The 20,351-nt window shown below is 41.9% G+C and overlaps 1 protein-coding gene across 1 annotated transcript in view; it reads left to right on the top strand.

Annotated features, from left to right (window-relative positions):
- Positions 1 to 19,895, top strand: part of CPLX1 (complexin 1) — a 117,803-nt gene extending 97,908 nt beyond the window's left edge. The window contains exon 4 of the mRNA XM_075488256.1: positions 15,089 to 19,895. Within this exon, the coding sequence (XP_075344371.1) occupies positions 15,089 to 15,286 (198 nt within the window). The 3' untranslated portion in view covers positions 15,287 to 19,895. The remainder of the gene's footprint in view (positions 1 to 15,088) is intronic.
- Positions 19,896 to 20,351: the final 456 nt, after the last annotated feature.

The raw sequence follows: 20,351 nt of genomic DNA, 5'->3' as shown, positions 1-20,351 counted from the left end.
GAAACAAAGCAGCTTCCTGCTTCTTATGTTCTTCATTGTCTGTAGCATTGCTGTCCCTTCTCCAGCACGAGCTGGCACCTTCTTCTCTTGGGAGCCCCACACCTGCTCTGATAAAGGCTGATGAAGTTAGCACCCCAGAAGAGTAATTTTCCAAACACAAGCCTGAACATCCAGGCAAATAACACTTCCACACAGCTTTACTGAATAATAACACAGTGTCCTCAGGCTTGCTGTGCTGCACTGGGAAACAGGTGTGTGATGGAATATTGATGGGTAATCTAGAGAGCAAGCAGGTGCTTTTAGACCCAGTTACGATCATGCTGTCAGTGAGTTGTTCTGTCTTCAGACAATCAGAGACTGTGTGTCTCTAAGGCTCCTGCTTTTTTCTCCTGACACAGATGTTGGAAGGGCTGGTTTCGTTCTGGGGACAGAACCAAGTCAAACAAGAGCAGGAACTGGGGCTGAGGAACCTGCCACATTGGGAAAGTGACAGGCAAGCTGTTACCAGTAAGGATGCCCAGAATGTATGAATATATAAATAAGAGGGAAAATTTCTATCAGCAATAAAATGCACACCATGTTTCCTACTCTCCTTGAAAGTACTCCAGAATTAGAAGCTTGTGCCCAGCTTAAAAATCTGCACACAAGTTTTTTGTGAATGTGCAAACTTCCTATCCTCCCACACTTTACAAGCCCCTTTGGCAGAAATCCTGCAGATGGGGGATTTCCACTCTCAAAGCACATAAAGTCAAAAGCAACAAGTGCCAGAACTCAAACACACACTTCAGCATCTGCTAAGCAAAATCTGAAAGGGAATCACAGAATCACAGAATCGTATAGGTTGGAAAAGACCTTTAAGATCATCGAGTCCAACCGTAAACCTAACACTACCAAGACCACCACTATACCATGTCCCTAAGCACCTCATCCAAACGTCTTTTAAATACCTCCAGGGATGGTGACTCAACCACTTCACTGGGCAGCCTGTTCCAATGTTAGACAACCCTTTCAGTGAAGTAAAATTTCCTAATATCCAGTCTAAACCTCCCCTGGTGCAACTTGAGGCCATTTCCTCTCATCCTATCATTTGATACCTGGGAGAAGAGACCGACCCCCACCTCTCTACAGCCTCCTTTCAGGTAGTTGTAGAGAGCGATAAGGTCTCCCCTCAGTCTCCTTTTCTCGAGACTAAACAACCCCAGCTCCCTCAGCCGCTCCTCATCAGACTTGTTCTCCAGACCCTTCACCAGCTTCGTTGCCCTTCTCTGGACTCGCTCCAGCACCTCAATGTCTCTCTTGTAGTGGGGAGCCCAAAACTGAACACAGTAGTCAAGGTGCGGCCTCACCAGTGCCGAGTACAGGGGCACGATCACTTCCCTAGTCCTGCTGGCCACACTATTCCTGATACAAGCCAGGATGCCATTGGCTTTCTTGGCCACCTGGGCACACTGCTGGCTCATATTCAGCTGGCTGTCAACCAACACCCCCAGGTCCTTTTCTGCCTGGCAGCTTTCCAGCCACTCTTCCCCAAGCCTGTAGCGTTGCATGGCGTTGCTGTGATCCAAGTGCAGGACCTTGCACTTGGCCTTTTTAAACCTCATACAATTGGCCTCGGCCCATTGATCCAGCCTGTCCAGGTCCCTCTGTAAAGCCTTCCTACCCTCAAGCAGATCAACACTCCCGCACAACTTGGTGTCATCTGCAAACTTACTGAGGGTGCACTTGATCCCTTCATCCAGATCATTGACCAAGGTATTAAACAGAACTGGCCCCAGCACAGAGCCCTGGGGAACACCGCTTGTGACTGGCTGCCAACTGGAGTAAACTCCATTCACCACCACTCTTTGGGCCCGGCCATCCAGCCAGTTCTTTACCCAGCGAAGAGTACACCCGTCCAAGCCATGAGGAGCCAGTTTCTCCAGGAGAATTCTGTGGGAAGCCATGTCAAAGGCTTTACTGAAGTCTAGATAGACAACATCACAGGGTAATATACCTACTTGACCTGTTGACAGAGTTCCAGGAGCTGCCCATCAGACACAAGATCTCCTTTCAGTCCTGCAACTCAGCCAGCTTCGACATAGAGCATCGTTCCTACTTGTCCTTTTTGCTTGTCCTGCCCCGGCTCTAGGTTGGGCTGAGTTGGTTGCTGGCTTCTCTGTTTTGCATACAGAGCCCTTTCTTTCTGATGCTTCTCAGAGGCAACAATATTCCTTCTGCCAGTATCAGAGTTTCTGTTTTCCTCCTGCATTTGTGCTAGCTTCTTCTGTGTGTACTTACAAGGTAGTCATTTTTGAAGTGCTCTACTGTTAGTAAAAGAGACACTTCTACTAACACAGGATTTGTGACAGCAAACACTGAGATTTGAAAGGGGTTTTCTCCCTGCTTCTCAGCAAAAGCTATTACATGAAAAGATTCCAGAGTTTAGCAGCAATTTGGATAACTAGGGCCTTTACCCAAATGTGCTGAGTCTTAGGCAAAAAAAAAAAAAAAATCCCAGCTGATCCAAAAAAGCTCATGTGTGTTTCAGTGAGGTGTATTCTTAGTTGTTCTTTTTAATTAGTCTTTTTACATTTGAAGAATAACTGTTCATTAATAGCCTGAGGAGCTGGAAATTTCTGAAGTGATAGCATTCACACTGCTTCATGGCTTTGTTAGATATGCGTAGATATTTTATGAAGGGAAAATTATGAGAAGGTTGGAGGCATGGAACAGCATGATCAGCTGAGCGTGCTTTTGATGTGTGTGGTCACATGCATGTGCAAGGTCAGTTACTGATGTGTTTCCTTCCAACGCTCCTTGCCACTTCACGTCATCCAAGGCTCAATTTCAGTGTGATTGTAAAGTCTCTCTCTCACCCCTCCCCACCCCCAACAGTACTGGAAGTCTCATTAATTATGCCAAAGTGCTCAGACAATATAAAAAAGAGAGCCAGCCTTCGTTTGCCTAGCTTGAAGAGGTAGATAACATGAGCATGGCTGGGTGTCACTTATCCCATAAGTGAGTACTTAGAGCTGCTGCTTTTTGAAATAGACACAAGAAAAAGCCAACATGCCACTGCAAAAGATCCCATTCATTGCTGTGTCAGAAAAAAACACCCAAACAGAGTGAGAGAGAGAAAGAAAATGGGCTTGTGACTCTTGTCCTCACTCACTATCTGGAGGATGAATGCCTCCACCCATCAAGAAGTTAACATTTCAGCTGTTCCCTCCCATCTGAATTACTATGAGGTCTTGCATATACGGAGAGGGCAAGAAAAACTGCAGGTCACAACCAAGAGCCTTTGAAAATTATGATAGTAACTGTTCTCCCTTGAAAAGGCTCCTTTTCTTACTTTAGTAAATAGAAGGTGTTGGGACTGAGATGAAAGTCCTTTGTCTTGTTGCTATAAAACAAAGGCAGGCCTATGGGAAATACACAGTAGAGTCAGCAAGCTCTTCTATAGAAGGTTTCTCTCTCCCTTTAGTACAGATCTTAGTTTGATGTGGGTTGTGAGCTTCATGGGATCTGTCCCTGCTCACATACCAAAGGCAATGCTAAACATCTGTTTTCTGACCACAGCCAGTCAACAGAAACAATGAGAAAAGGTCAACAGCTGATTCCACCTGGAAGAAATGTGAAACATGCACCTCATCTCTAGTGTGGGTTTTGAGCTATCAGCCCAAGCTGGTTGCAGGCTGTTGCAATGATGGGAGCTTTATTATGCAGTGGCTGTTAACAGGTGACAGCAGTTCTCCAAATTTGTAATAGCAACCCAACCTTGCAGCGGTATACAGCCTGAGTAGCTCCCTTTAGCACTTTAACACCATTAATGCTATTCAGTTGGATTGTTAAGATGCACCAGACATTCTCCTTTACAACTTTCATTCGCTACAAACATGACTTCCACAGACTCTTGGGGGGCAAGAAAACTACCTTGAATTACAAAAAGGAGAGTCTAGTGTGCCAGATCAAAAAGGGCTAGAACAAGATAAGTGACTTGCCCTTCATTTTTTCATGTCCCTGTGAAGGACTACAGCATGTGAATAAACACTCTTACTTTCTCACTTGCTCTTTTTGGGTGTCAAAAGTGTTATTCTCATTTTTAAAGCACATCAGTGTTCTCCTCTCTGTTGCCAGCTAATGGGATTGAGAAGTACTTTTTGTACTTCAGAGGGAAGTGTATGTCAAAGGTTTGAAAGTAATTGATTAACTACCTTTGATTTTACTGAGTCTTGGCTCTGAGCTTGTGGCAATGCCTTGGTTTCCACAGATGTACTGTCAGGGTAGGTGTGCTAATTAGATCCTATCCACAATGGGGTATGGCAGGATTTATTCCACACAGAAGAATCCCCAAGGAGTTGATGACAAAAATTAAATAGTCTTACAGCAAGAACTAAAGATAATCACCTAACTAATCTTTCCTGAGTTCTTACTATTGCAGAATTACATTGTCTTGTGCTATCAACAAAGTCAGTATTGAAAACATTGGTGTAGGTTACTGAAGGAAAAAGATTCTTAGTGAAAAGTTTGAGGGAGCTTAATTTCCTGTCAAACTCATTCTATCAATCCAGGGGTGTTACTGAGGACAGAATAACCTTATGAGAATGGCACGGAAGCAACTTGTTATATTTCAGTGTGGCATCATTATAAGCAATGACTGTGTTTTAGAGCAGGCTCTCTCACTGCAGCCCCTTTGGAAGGGTAAATCTTACTTAAGTTCTCCATCCACCAAGAAAAAATGAATTCTCTCCCATACAGGTCACACAACAGAAAGCTGGGAGAAAATGCAGATGCATACCTAAATGTCAGGCTAGGGGACTATTTTCTTTCCAGGTTAGTCCCCAGGATTCTCAGCAGTGGTGATGTGAATGCTCCTTTTATATCTCAGACTGTTAGTTGGCTCTCCTAATATTTTGGGCTTGTTTTTTTTTTCTTGTAAAATAATTAAGCTATGTTTATGATCTGTTGTCTTTGTTTAGAGAGAATTTAATCTTTTTCATTTCCCTCAAATCTGCTATCTAATAGAAGAGTACAACTGAGTGCAACTGTCCCTCACAGTGCTGAACTACAGTAGGGAACATAATTTAGCAGGAGCATACTTTCAATCAATACAATATGACTTCCAGAATGCTTTCTAAGTTCCTTCTTGATCTGCCATGATGAGCTCTGTTACCTTTTTTCCACTTTTCTTTGCTGGTAACACACTTCTACATATTCAAGAGCACTTCTTAGTGTACTAGAAAATGCCAAGGACAACCTGAAGTTCATGATAGCAAGGGCTGATGTGCACAGAGAAATGAATGCAACATGCTAGAAACAAAACTGGCACTCAGAAACTGTTTTTTAAAAATGTACTTTCAGTGGCCTCCCAGAGATTTGCAAAGAGATCAGATGCAGAGAGCTCACGTAGTTTATCTACTGAGAGCTGAACTTGAAATGAATCAGCCATTTAGGGTTTGGTCTCTGAATTTCAACTGGCTTCAACCTGCAGTCTGCCAAAGTGCTTGTCATCAATAACGCAATAAAATGATGAACCCTAGCAAGCACAAACCTAGCAATGCAGGATGATAATAATTTCTAAGCAGCTAATTTCATGAGCAGTCAATGAGTTCCCTGTCCCCCTGGAGAGGGCAAACAATATTTGTTTTGGCAGTTATCTGCATCTTCACCATGCTTTGCACCATAAGACAAAGCTGACTCCTCATCCTGCAGTGAACCACTCCTCATCCACTGGAGGACTTGTATTAGGTTCTTGTAGAAACACAAGCCCAGACCTACACTAACTGGACTAGAGCTTTCAAAATAAGAGGGAATAATGCAAAAATAAAGATTAAAAAAAAAAAAGAAGAAAGAAACAGCTTTCCACATATGGTAAACAGGGGCTGTGGAAAATAAATAGCTATATCTAATCTAAATTACTGCAGCATCCTGGGGAATTAATTTTACCAGCCTTGTACTAAAAGGAACGCTTTCATTTGGCAAACCAAGAAATTGCAGGAGGAAGGAAGGAGGAGGAGCAGCTTGTACTCCATGTTCTGATCTTACAAAGTGCACACATAAACACAGATATATCCTATGGATTTATTTGTCAGATACATAGCCATAACATAAACTCTAAACTTATACAAGCGATTGCATTTGTGCATTTCCAGGGTCCCTGCCATTGGCTTCTGGGAAGTTTTTCTTTCTAAAAAACTAAATGCAGACATTAGAAACACAAGAAATCATATCCCACTTTGGCTAGGAGCTCACCTGCTCTGCATCACTGGAAAATGCCTCTGTTCTCATTGGAGCCTTCTGCAGCATGACCCCATCTTGGTGATCATAGAACAAAACTAAATTTTCACTGCAACCTATAAGCAATTAAACTGTAATTGTTAGTGTGGAATATGTAACTTCTCTTTCTTCTTATCCTGTCTCAGCTGCTTTGAAGAATAGAATTGACCCAGATTTTCCTAATTGAAGCTGCAAGTCAGGTTCTGGGGGAGAGATTTTTCCAAAGGACCTAACAGGCTTAGGAGTACAATATGTACAATACGTATCTCAGGCCCTGTGGTCATGAGTCAGTGTGGTGATTTCAGTCAACCCTCCAGGTACCTAAAATCAATATTTTGGAGCCTCTGATCCTATGCTCTTCTTCATGAGTCAGATATTCTCTGCTTACTCTGGAGATTTTTTCTCTGATTACAAGATGGAAGTCTTTGCTATTCAGCAGTAATTTAATTACCTCCACTCCTGAAACTTTCTAAACTTTATTACTTCTCACTGAGGCTGACCATTATGCAGTAAGCCATTGTTTTAGTATGGCTGCTGCGTACACAAGAGGAAGCAAATTAATGTATTTGCAAACACAGAGAAAAAGAAAACGTTTTTTGCTGAGTATTCTGAAAAATTAATGATATGTGTACCTATGCCTGTTCTTTCTCACAGAGAAAGAACTTGCTTCTTGGGAAGCAAGAACTCTTGCTTCCCAAAGAGTACATATGTTCACAAATTGTAGTTCACACCACCTGAATGTAGTAACAGGAAAGAAGCATTTTGGCTGCGACCACCTAGCATAGTCCAGGCAGTTGAGCAGTGAGCAGAATGGCCAATTTGCTTCAGCATAGAGTCAGCAGCCATAGTGGATCAAGCCAAAACATTTCCCATCTCTCTGTTTTAATTATGTATCTGGTCCCACCTCCATTGAGACCAATGGAAAGATTCCCCTTGATCTGAGTTCGCAGCAAATTTACAGTGTCCTCTGCAACCAGGCACCAGATGCAGCTCTGTTTTTCAGTTACACAAACAGCAAGCATTTGACAGTTTTGATGTTGCTTCCAATCAAGGTAAAGTAGCAAGGCTTGTTGAGTACAGATCACATCTGCTCAGGAGAGCAGTGCTTTATCTTCCACTTTCTCCATTGTGGGGCAGCAGAAAAGCAACTTTCAAATCTATTGATTTGGGCAGCACTACTCTTAAATGCTGGGGGCAATGGGTATTCCCATAGGAATGTGTTGCAATCCTGCAGCTAATCAGAATGGTAAACAGGTGTGTGGTTCTCAGGCAGCAATGTTGCCGGCAGGGAGAAGGAAGTGACTGTCAGATTGCCCCAGTGTCACCAGAAGAAGATGCTGATGAGAGGCAGATGAAGATCAGATGAGACCTTCAAAATCCACATCTGCACCTGATCTATGCATGTGGTGCAAGCTGAAAACTGCAGGCCTCTGTGTACGTGCCATAGGAGCCCCCCTGAGAGAAAGAGGGGGTAAGACTGAAAGGCATACTGGAAGATCTGAACCAAGATAGGTTGTGAATGAAGAGCTGCTGTGATTTTGACAGAGGTGAAAGCCTGAGCTAGCAGAGAGGAGCAAGGCACATGCAGAGACAGGGAACTTGTGGGCAGATGGAGCTTTGGGTGAGGTAAAGGACTCAAAGGACAGAAGCTATGTCTACAAATAACCTCTGCAGGAAAGCTGGCTGAAAAACTCTGATGGCCCCCAAGGAGATGGCTTGGGAAGGTCTATTCTAGGAGAGATGAGACATGAAGCAGAAACTGCTCATATATCCATAGCTCTGCCTTTGCATCTTAAGTGCCCCCTTCCCAAAGTTTAATTGCTCTCCTTTCTCTCTGTCTGGCCACCTCTCTCCTGAGTTCTACTCCTGTTTGGCTCACACGCAATTGAACAATGTAATTTAGGACTGCAGTTTTCAGACTTTGCCTTGTTCTTTTCCATTGTTAATCAGCCCTCTTCCACTAACACAGTGACAGGGTCCTGGTCAGCAGAGCTATGCAGCAGCACGTGGCGACAGGAACACTCAGACACACACACATATCCCCCCCAGGGAGTGGCAGGGTCTGAGACACCCAGCACTCTCTCTCTCTTACCTTTCTTTCTCTACCACAGCTGGAAAGTTGCACAGTTCCCCATGTGGCAGGCTGTGATTCTTTGTTTACTACTCCTCACAACGCACAGAGATAATCCAGGGTCAGCATGGCTGAGCTGTCTGGGACAGTCTGGGTAATTCTAATGGTGCAGAGCTTAGACTTAAATGGATAAATTGAGGGGCAAAGATAGTGTCCTCCTTTCAAATGTATTAAAAGGCTTCCCCAGAAGTTTTCTGGGGACTTATCCTCTCCCCCTCTCCATAGCAACTCCTTGGACATCAAGCCAGGGATAAATGAACTGATCAGAAAGACAAGTAGACCAACAAAAATAAACAAACAAACAAACAAGAGCCAAAGTTCACACACAAATGAAATCAAGAGATCCCTAATTTGAGGTGGAAAAAGAGCCAGTGCACTTTTCTGGGCCAGATCCACATCAAAGCAGGCTCTGTGTGCTGAGAACAGATTACTCAGGGCTCTGCGTTTCAGTACTGTCATCTCCTGTAGGAAAACCCTTTTCTCATTCTGCAACATCCCCAACTCAGGGGCTTGGAGGGAATAGACGTAGGGGAAGAAAAATATGCTGTTTCCATTGCCACATAAACACACAGCAGCACTCTCACCACAGGAAGATCTGTAAGCAGTACTGTAGCATCAGTAAAAAGACAAAACCAGACCATAGTCCATCACAATGGCAGATAATTTCCTAAGACTCTGACTGAAAACTGCTTCATCTTCACCTGAAACTTAAAGACAAAGATATGCTTAACAGCCTGTTCACTTACAGAGAGACCAAAGAAATCGTGTGGAAAGACTTCAGGCTTGTATAAATTAAATACACATGGAGTCTTTTTCTGTACCCCAGACTCTCACAGTTGTGGAGCTAAAGGTCAATACTAAACCCTACCTGTGGCTCTCAATTTGTTTCAGTCCTACATGTAGTCCTGGAAGAAGGTTCCATGAGGTAATGATGGGAAGATCTTAATTGGGCTGGTTCTCTAATGGAAGAGAAAAAAAAAAAAAAACTTAGCACACATAATAAATGAAGCCCAAGAGGACAGACGAAAGATAAATCTTTTTGCAATAGCTGTGTCTTTTCAGTTTTCCAGATTTCTTTTAAAAAGGCATTTCAGAAAGAATCAGGTTAGACATGAGGAGAAATATTTTAATTGTAAAGGGTAGTTACGTTCCAGAGCAGGTGAGAGTTCTTTACCAGCTGAGATCACTAAGAAAAACTGACTGGGTCAGGTCAACTTAATCCTTGAGGTGGAAGGGTGGGAAAGTTGCCCTCTCAGTGTCTTCTCTAGCCATATGCTTTCAAGTGTGGCTGATAATTTCGTTCTTTTTTAATTGTGTTGTGGGTTGGAATGTGAATGAAATTTAATAGACAGGGCTGTGTAAGGAGAGACAAAGTCTTCCCTACTTTATATATGAAGCGAGATAAGGAACAGGCATTGAAATCTCTTGGTAGCTTTTAAAAGCTCAGCTAGTAAATAAAATTGTAATTCCAGAGATGGCTGTATCTGCCACATCTGTTCAGACATAGATTCAGTACCACCTGCAACTACACAAAACCACTGAGAAGAAAAATTCCCTGAAGAGAAGTGTAACCAGTATCATTCATATGTCAACCATTTCTCAGAAACTAAAACTCATAGTTAGCTGATATGCAGTATATTTCTTGGGATGCAGACTGAAGACCAATTTCAGGCTCTCAGAGCACCTTGGGAGGAAGAGGTGTTTCCTGAGTGAAAGAAGAGCAGTGTTACCACTTGACCACAGTGAAAACAACCAGCCATGAGCAATTCCTAGCACCATGGGTGGTGCACAGCTGTGTTGCAGGGTGCCTGTATGCATACCTCCAGATGCCAATCACCCAGATGCAGCCACAGTGGAGGAGACTTGGTTGACAGCTGCTACAAGCCATGAAAAGTGCAGGCCAGACATGTCCATCTAGGACATGCTGTTCCATTACAAAATTCCTGCTATCCAGACCTGCCTGGGTTTATCTTAGCAAGACTTTACAACATTTACTTGCATCCCACTGCCTGCTGTAGCTTCACACGCACACCCTAAGTCAGCTGAACCTTGTGTTAGTCAGACGTGAACATGTCAAGCTAGCCAAAGGAACATGGTTCCTTTCTCTGCTCCAAGGACTGAAACATGCCTTTGTTTATCTTCTTTATGTTCCTAGCAGCTGATGTGGCAAGTCTGGGCTGCAGGACAGGTGTATAGTATCAAGAGCACCAGTCCTCATTCCCTGCATATCCAGGTGTTAGGAGGGAAGAAAAGTGTGCAGTGAAAATATCCAGTGATGAAAGAAGTTGTGACTATACAAAGTATATACATAGTGATATTTAATAGTTTATAAAGACTGTAAAATATGATAGTTCAACCATGGCAATAGCAGATACAATTATGTGAGTAACTGTAATAATCTTAGCGAGTAACTATAATAACCTTAGCAGCACAGAATCATGGTAAATATTAGTAGCATAACGTTATGGTCATCGTGTTACGGTTAACTCAACCTGCTAAGGCCAGCAAGACCACTTTGTTGGTCTTTTGAATCCCCATCCAGAGTATGGGAGTCCCAGGGGCATCCTGCCTGGCATGTCAATGGGAAAGATGTTCATCTTGCCAGCAGTTTATTCTCAGACTCCAGGATCCTCTGCACTGATAATCTTCTGCTGGTCCCACCATGCAGTCTTGGAGTTGTCTTTGTATCCCACACAAAACTCCTTCTGCGTTTCCTTAGCTTCTCCAGATAAATCACTTGTTGTTCCTAAGGATTCAGTTCCAAATCTGATCCAAAGATCCAAAGACCAAAGATCCAAAGATCCAAATCTGATCCAAAGATCCAAAGATCCAAAGACCCACTTGCACCTTGATTGCAGCTGTCTTCTTGGAGAGTTAGTTCCACACCTGACTGAGAGATAAGCAGTTACTTCTGCAAGTGTCTTAACTGTGATGTTACTGCTTTATTCATCCTGTGGCCTAGATATTTGCTAGATAGATATGTTCATTTTTAGTAAGCAATGGTTAGCTTATCATAAGATATGGTAACTATATTTGTGGTGGGTTGACATTTCAGCTGCAGGCCTACCTTGGCTCAACAGTCCCCTATTCCTTGACACCCTTACTGCCATTAGAGTTAGATCGAATTTCCAGCATGTCTCTGGTTCATGCACTTACTTTGGCCTCCTTTGGCTTACTTTGGAAAGCAAAAGGAACAGGGAGAAGAAAGAGATGGGGAGGAAGTTGATGGCAGCATTGTTAGTCTGGTCTTTTCCTGACACGCAGTCAGTGAGTGTGGGGTAAACCAAGGGCGGCCATGGTGTTTTTTCCACTACTCTTTCCACCTGATGACTGAGGACTCCAGCCCACCAGTATTTCACCAACATATGACCCAGTGAAAACAATCCTCATGTCACAGCACAGTAATGAATTTAGGAGCAGCAAGGTGGTTCACATACTTAAAATGTTTCAGTATCTTGCTGGGTTAGGTCCATAATTCTACATTAACTATATGGTGGCATGAGTGAAGGCTAAGCAGATAATGATACAAGTACAGCCTCTGATATTAAGTTTTGTGGTGTTTGACCTTGAAAAAAAATGAAACTGTTCTCATCCTTCAAATTTTTGACATAATGCAATATTTCCCATCCTCAGGAAAGCCAGAGCACCAAAAAGATTCATTATTTATTGTTATATTTTTAAAAATTATTTGTTGACTTCACCTAAAAGATTTCATGTGAAGACACTAAGATGCTTTTTAAAAATTTTGCTCATATTAAGACTTTCCTTTCTATAATTTGATTTCCTCTGAAACAATTTCAAACCTGAAAAACAAAATGCCATTTTATTCACCTATGAATCATCACAGCATTACATTTTGATTAATGTAAAGCATTACAAAATACCATCAAGTTTAAATTATAACACTGAATACTCAAAACTGATCCTTTCTTATAAAAATTGTTTTTGATACAATGTCATCTTTCTCCAAGAGAAGAATACTTTTGTCCAAAATAAATTTGTATTTGGGTGTTACATATGTACTAGGGGGAAAAGGCTTGTTTCTACATGTTATAGCATCACTACAGGTAGGAACCAAGAAAAGATTATTTTCTGTACTTGGCATTTGTGCCAGTAAGCTGGAATGATAGAACTTGGTTTTTCTTAATGCTCTTTCACAGTGAAAAATCTCTTTCCAGGCCACATGTTGCCCCATTCTGCAGTGGCCCCATAAGACTGGCCATATCTTGTCAGAGCTAAGGTCTGTCTAGCACTGTGCAATTCTCTGAGGACAATCTCTGAGGTTTCCTAAGGAAATGTGTCAGCACAGGCTGACAAGTACAGTGCTAATTACTTCATATAATCTTTGACCTTCCCTCTGTCCTAGCACACAGTAGCACTTGAGTGGTTGTTTTTGTTCCACAGTTTCCTGTGGCCTGGATGTTTGTTCAACAAGTTCATAAGCTAGAGGATCAACCCGCCATGAGGTGATCCTTGTTTTGAGATGGAGGATTTGAAAGCATGCAGGGGACCTGTGTGTTACTATGATTTGTGTTGTGTCCACTACTGCTCTTCTCCTCTAGCTGGCAAAGGAAGATAAAAGTCTGTAGATGAATTACACTGGGAATCACCTAGAGATATTTACCTGTGACTTGAAAGGGAGAGTGGGTATCAGCCAGCCATACAGACTGTCCATAGTCTAGCAGTGTATGTCATTCCCCCTGCAGTGGTTGTTGGTCCTATGTTGTATCTTTTTTGTGGTGTTCAGACCTGTAACAAGTTGATCAAATGCTTCCTTTGCCTCAGATGTGAATGGAGACATCATTTGTCTTGAACATCTCTCCCATGCAATCTGGTGTGACTGGCATCCACTAGGTATAAAAATCATAAGACAAATGTCCTTAATGAACATTTTGACTTGGAAGAATTGATTTAGAGAACTAAAGGTTTTTGAAGTTACTGGTTTTAACCTTGCATGCTGTCATCCTAAATCTTAATGATGACAGAGAAAGGAAGCAAGAATATTGCCTTTGCTCAGAAATGTTCAGGAGTTTCTTGTCAAACCCAAGAGACCTTTGAAATCAGAAAGTCGTGACAGCAGCAATGCATTTTTTGCTTTACTGGTAAACAATTTGGTCTGTCCTTAAAGGAAGAAATGAAAATTGAAAATCATGAAAAGAGCATCTACTTCATGTCTATTCAGCAGTACCATACTATTGATCCTAGATCCTTGATCCTACTTTGTACCAACATAATTCTTTGATGTTTTTGAAATCATATCTAATTTTCTTTTCAAAGTTCTTTTCAAGCTTATTCATGTAAAATGTTTTGCTGGCCTTGGCATGGGTTTAGGGTAGTTACTTTATAGCTCTGATGTATTGAGAGCAATCTTAATTCCATCTGGTACTTTAATTAAAATTTAGGCATAAATAAAGGAATGGCTTTTACAGAGCAATAATTTTGACTCTGATAACTGCTACAGCAAACCTGAATGGCTTTCCTCTTCCTCACAAAGGTCAAATGCCTCCCTAATGTAGCTGAAGTGAAACAATTCGAAGTAATAAAGAGGGTAGCTTGCAGGTGTCTGTGTTACTGTAATTTGCATGTGACAGTTTGAGTTGATTTTTTTTATGATGTATCACCATAATCACCAGAACTTCTGTGCAAAATCACCAAAACTTCTTATGGAAATAGCAGCAAAACCTGAGAATTACTGAAATGTATGAAGGCTGAGAAGTGATGAGCGTTGGTAGTGCAGAATTTGTTTTCCTTGGACATGCCTTCAAACTAGCAGTTGGAAAGAAAGTCCTAGTCACTGCTCACTCAGCAGTAGGAGCTGAGATACTACAGCACTTCTTTCCCTAGTCTGATTCACTCTGGCATATCTTTAGTCCTTTATTAAATCTAGCAGTTTGAATATAAAATCATAAAATGAGATTCTGGTTACTCATGTAAAGTCTTAGTGGCGTGCCTTTAATTATCAATGGGAGTAGCAAATTCCAGGTATCTGTTCCACTCACAGGCTTAAGGATGTTCTTTTCAGACAGTATGAGTCAGCTTTACCCCCAGAAGTGCAGAGTTCAGTGTGCAAATACAGACAGAGTTTCTCATGAAGGTTTATTTTCACTAAGAGGTCTTTCTGTCCCACTTATACCAAGAGAACAGGGATGAGGTTGTGTAGGATATCTCCTGCATGACAATATCTAAAACTGTGTCATTTTCACGGCAGTCTGCCTGTCTGTCCTATTTGCTTTATTTTGTTGATAATTATTTTTTCCTGAAGTTTTGCTGCATCCATAAACCTTTACCATAAAATCCTGCAGGTGGCATTTCAAAATCATTGCTGATGATGAACTTGAGCATCAGACTTGTTAACAGAAAAAAGGAGGATCAACACCAGTAGAATATCACCCCCAAACTTTACTGGCACAGAGCTTTTATTGTCTTCGCTAGGCTCATGACTATATAGTCCCAAATTCTCTCCTGTGCTTCTTTCTGAGTGATCTGAGCATCTGACCATCTTGTCTTGTGAGAGTTGTCCATCCACTGGGTTGTACTTAGGGGGCAGTTGTTAGGATTGATAATTCAGGTGCCTGTGTAAAAAAGCAAAAGTGGAATATTAACAGTGATGTTCATATTGCAGAACATGAGGTGTGCGATGGCTGGCTTCATCAATTATTTTGTTCAGTGGGTGACTGACAATGTGTTATCTCTCCTCTGCAGTATGGGATAAAGAAGAAGGAAGAAAAGGAAGCAGAGGCCCAGGCCGCACTGGAAGCTAATGCTGAAGGGAGTCTGACACGCCCAAAGAAGGCGATCCCTCCTGGCTGTGGGGATGAAGAGGAGGAGGAAGAAGAGAGCATTCTAGACACAGTCATCAAATACCTACCAGGGCCCCTGCAGGACATGTTCAAGAAGTAGTATCTGCAGACTGTTAGATGGGCATAAACAGTACTGCAAAGGATTTCTCTTTTGCCCAATGGGGATTTACAATCTTGCCATCCATCACGCAGCCCTCCTCACCTCTGCCCTCTACTGCTCACTAGGAGTCCCTTCGCTTCCTATTCCCTTCTGACTGCCTCTTGCCCTTCCCTCCACCCCAAGACTCATCCATTCCTTTTTTGTACATAGCCACACCCAGTAGATGCCTCTGAATGGATGTAAAGATTAAAAAGCTGCAGACTACACAACTTTTATTATAAGCCATAGTACTATGTATGTTAAATAAGGCAACTGTACATTAAGCATAGAAAGGAACAACCTCACATGCATTTCCATCCAAAGCCGGAAGGAGTGTTCACTAAGTGTGAACAGTGGCCTCTTTAATTTTCTTTAATTCTTTTTTTATTATTATTGATAATAATTATTAGTCATTATAATTAAAGTTCTTGTTGATTGGCTCACACTAGCCATTTGTTGTTGAGCACATCTGTCCTTGGAAGGGATATTTCAGTTGTCCCATGGAAGCAGAGCTTTTCTGTTTTAATTCCATCACTGGCATAAATAAGAGATCATTTGGAAGGTAAATCATGCATGACTTACACAGCTGACTTACTTCAGAACTGTGGAAGAGGTGAGTCATCTGCTCTCAGATGCTGGTAGAAGTTAAATGCCTCAGAATCTAAGCAAGAGTCATGTTACTTTGGGAATTAGCCATACACTTAACTTGAAAGAGCAGATTTGATTAGGCAGTTGCCATACAGAGAGCTGAAACCACAGGAGAGTGCACGGTGCTCTGGTAGATGACCTCCCCACTGCTTTAAAGCCAATGACCAAGTACATAGGCCACTCTGATTAACTAACCTTCCTCTTTCTGCCCAGTGCCATATTCAACTGTCCCATTCCCAGCAGTGCTTGCAGTATGGACATTTGGTTTCCAGTACATTGTGGCGGCTGTGTCCTGCCCACCCCTTCCTGCAGTGTGAGGGAGAGTGCAGTGACCTGAATGTTAGCCATGGCCCTGGAGATCCAGAAGTCCTGAGTATGCCTGCTATGTATCACGCTAAATTACTGTGTTGCCTTGGGGAGATCACTTATTTTTCTGCACCACCCAGCTTCTCTAGATGTAAATGTAGGTTTCAGTCTCTACCTACTATAAAGGCATAAAGTGAGGATGCTTTTCCAGTGCTGTGCAGGAGCTAATAAATATTATAACAGTGTGTGGCATTCCTTGATGCTAGCAGGGTGGGAAGAAATCTCTCTCACCATTATCTTTGTTGCCTTTCCCAGACACAGATACAGAGGGCTTCTTGAAACTGCACTGTAGGTATTGAGTAACTGTGTAAGATAAGCCAAATTCTACTGGAGATGTTGACTTGCTAGTACATACACAGACCCACATACATAGACAGACTTATTCTGAACACAGACACTCATGATAAGGCATCTGGCTTGTCATCTGAAGAGCTGATCCTGGAGTTTTTGCATTTGGCTAGGTCTCTGTAGTCGCTGTGAAAGCATCATGCCATCTCTTCCTCACAATCTTGTAAGAGAATCAGGGTTTGCCTGGCAGAACTAGCATTGTTTGTCCCTGTCATGGGAACAACAAAAGTTTCCTAAGTACATGGAAAAGATTTGGGAGCAGATACACGCTTTCTACTGACAACAAAAAGGAAAGTAATAATCTGAGACACTTTGTTATGTACCTAAATTAAGCATTTTACATCAATGGAACTTCTTTGATGCACTTGTTCAGTGGAAGTGAGTTTAGGCAAATATCTCAGCACTTTCCTGAATAAGAAATTTTAAAAGATATTTATGAACTTTTCAGGTAAGCAGAAGAAATCTGCACCATGGTTAAAGCAGTGAACTTGTGAACTCTGTGCCTTTTAGCAGCATCTCTCATAACAGGGAAAAAATATTATGAAAGAGAAGAAATATATTTATTTTGCCCTCCTCACCCAATTCTTATTCAGGTATGTTAGTCCTTGCTTCTTCACAAATAACTTCAACTGTAAGTTTCTACTGAATCCAAGGTGGTGACTCAGGAAGTTTGACTGATCTACAAGTCAGAACCAGCTGTTAAAGGTACAACTTGTTTCAGGCTGGATCTACAAACAATACATGTTCGTTCACGTACAAGCTGCCAAGGGCTTCCCAGAGGAAAGAAAAGGCAGGTTTTACTCTTTCGAATAATGTCAGTGGTTTTTTGCCCTAGCTTTCATTTAAAGAAAGATGAGTGTCTCCCCCCTAAGACTTTAATGACCCAGAGCACTCTTCATCTCTGAATCAATGCTTGGGTATAGCATAGCAGTGCTGAGCAATTTGCCATTTTCTAGGGAGACTGTCCTACTCACCCCATGCAAATTCAGCAACTAGTAATTTGATCCTATTTAAGTAAACCTCAAAGAATTGAAAACCCTCCTTCTGTCACAAAGGCAGCAGCCTTTTTTGATGCTCTGCGGCAGAGGGAACTAAATCCAACACCCCTGAAAGCTAAAAGGCAGAGGCTGGCTCTTTGCTTCAGCCACTCGTTGGTAGTGAAATCTTCTAGCCCAGATCACACTCACCAACATCAAAACTTTTGAAATGCTCTGACTGATCTCTGTGGCCTACGTCCTCTAATACGTAAGTAGAACCAGCAGAAATGTGCCCCTGCTAAAAGGAACACATCCATTCATATTCTCCCCTGGCCTTGTGCTGCAGAACTCTGCAAACAAACAAATAAAGAGGATGAACTCATTCAGCTTTGCTTTGGTCTTTCTCTACCACTTGCTTGTTGACCTTTCCCTAGTCCCCATCACGGACTCAATTCCTCATCCAGTCAAATACTGTTCCTGATATAGAATCAGAATTTTCTGCCTGGTGTCCTCCTTGCAGAACGTTACTGCCAATTGTTTGTTTGTTTGTTTTCACAGTCTCCCTGGCAGCTTGATGTGCATATGTGTGCACATATGTGTAGAAGATGAGGAAAAGGGAGAAGAAAGGGACAACAGAAAGAAGGGAAGAGTGTTTGGTACTATTTTTTCTAACTGTGCCTCAGCATCTGTGACATTGAATGACTGGTCTAAGTCAGGTTCTTGTGTGGCCTGTGCTCAAATTTCGTAAGCAGGTAGTGCTATCCCTGGGCTCAGAGCATTAAAAATACTCCTTTTGTGAGCAGAGCTCCTGAGCTGTCTGAACATCTGGATCCCAACCCTAAAAGGGACCATAAGAACTCTGTGCTGAGTTTGTTAGGCCTCATGCTAGGCTCACAGAGCAGGAAGGAAAGGGAAGGTGGTTTATTAAATAATGTCTGCCGAGTCTTTTTATTGTGGGATCTTCACAGCCCAGCCATGCCATCACTTCTGTACCTCAGCTCTCCACACCCGCAGCAGCCCTTCCTCCCTGGACAGCAGAGAGTTCACCCAGGTGTGAGCTGGTAATTCCCGTTTTAATTTTCCTTTTCTTTCAATAAAGAAACATGACACAAGATCTGCAACAGGTACTGGACAGGTTTCGTTTGGTTTTGCCTCACATAACTTGCGGCACCTTGCATGAGTTCTGGACCTCTCCTCAAGTCATTCCACTGTCCCCAAAGTGCCTAAGCCATGCTGAACAGACTTGAGAGCAGGCACTCTCCCCTCCTTTCTGCCCCTCCATTTCCCTTCCCACTCTGAACTGGCAACATGGGACACAGACACCTTTGGCTCATGTATGGATGTGAGAAGCATTGTCTCAGACACTTTCCCCTCAGCACTCTAGCAGGTGTTGAAGCACTTAAACAAGACCAAAGAGGAGCATGGTTCATTGTTTGGATTCTGAATATCTCTTTGTCTTTCCATGCCATTGTTTTATTTGCATCACTGGTCTGTTCAATCTCAGGTAAATGAGGTCTTTTGTTTTTTTTAACTAGTTTTTATTTACACAGAAAGGTTGGTGGCTAGACACTGCAGCCATTTTCCTTCACAGCTCCAAGACCTTACTGGTTAGTAAAAAAAAAAGTCAAAGGGCCTCCACATTTGGAGGGTAAATGATTTAGTTTGCCATTGACCTTGTGAACTCACATTTATCTTTAGAGAAAGCCATATGAAATCAGACTGCAATATAAATTACGAATGCTACTCTGGTGTTTAAAATAAATAAAACAAAGTATAAGATCATGTGCTAAATCACTTTGGAGTTCCTCTGTCTATGTTTCTAGTACCATACATTGGCTTAGGTCCCTCCCAGCCCCTCTCCTTCGTCAAGAAAGACCATATGAATGCTGCTGAATACATCTTTTTGCAAGCTTACTGTGCTAGAATAAGCTTTGTTAGAAATTAGCTGTTGTGGCCTCAACGTAATGTCTTATGTACCTGAAAGTTGTCTCTATCTGTTCTGAATATATGTTATTAAGATAACTGTTTCTTCATGTGCTGAGTTAGTAAAATGTTTCAGTACTGTCATTAAAAAATTGCTTGTTTTCTCTCTTTCTCTCTCTTTCACACACACAGAGCAAAATTCAACTTAGCCATGCATTTTCTAGTAGAAATGCTCCCCAGCTTTCTTTCAGATGCATGTGGTACTCTCCAAGCAGCTAGAAGGTGATTTAAAGTAGAGACTTCGTGAATGTGAATTTCATTGTTATTTGCCTGCTACTGTTTCCTGCATGATGTGGGTAAATGGTATGATGTTCTTTTAAAATGGAATCACAGCCAATAAAAAAACCAGTGATTTCATACATTTTTTGCAATGCTTTCCTGTGAAATTCCTACCAGGCTACACTTGGAAATCAAAGTATGGATGCTGATATACAAGTAGAATGGTAACAGAATCGAGGAGAAACATTGATATTATTTGAATGGATAAATTAATTTTTTATTTGTCAAAAACACCGATGAGATTTGACATCTACAGGTGATTATAAAATTTTAAATAACTTTTGCTATTAGGAAATAGTTTTCCTTAGGAAGAGCAGAACAACATTCCTTTGAAAGAAACACAGACATCTAACTATGGTTTAGTGAGAATATGTTTGGATCTTAAAACCAAAAAGGTAAAAAGCTGATTTGCAATGACATCAAAT

Source organism: Mycteria americana, chromosome Z (assembly GCF_035582795.1).
Source record: "Mycteria americana isolate JAX WOST 10 ecotype Jacksonville Zoo and Gardens chromosome Z, USCA_MyAme_1.0, whole genome shotgun sequence".
NCBI classification, from domain to species: Eukaryota; Metazoa; Chordata; class Aves; order Ciconiiformes; family Ciconiidae; genus Mycteria; species Mycteria americana.
Note: the sequence above shows the minus strand (reverse complement) of the source record. Positions and strands in the feature narration are given on the sequence as shown.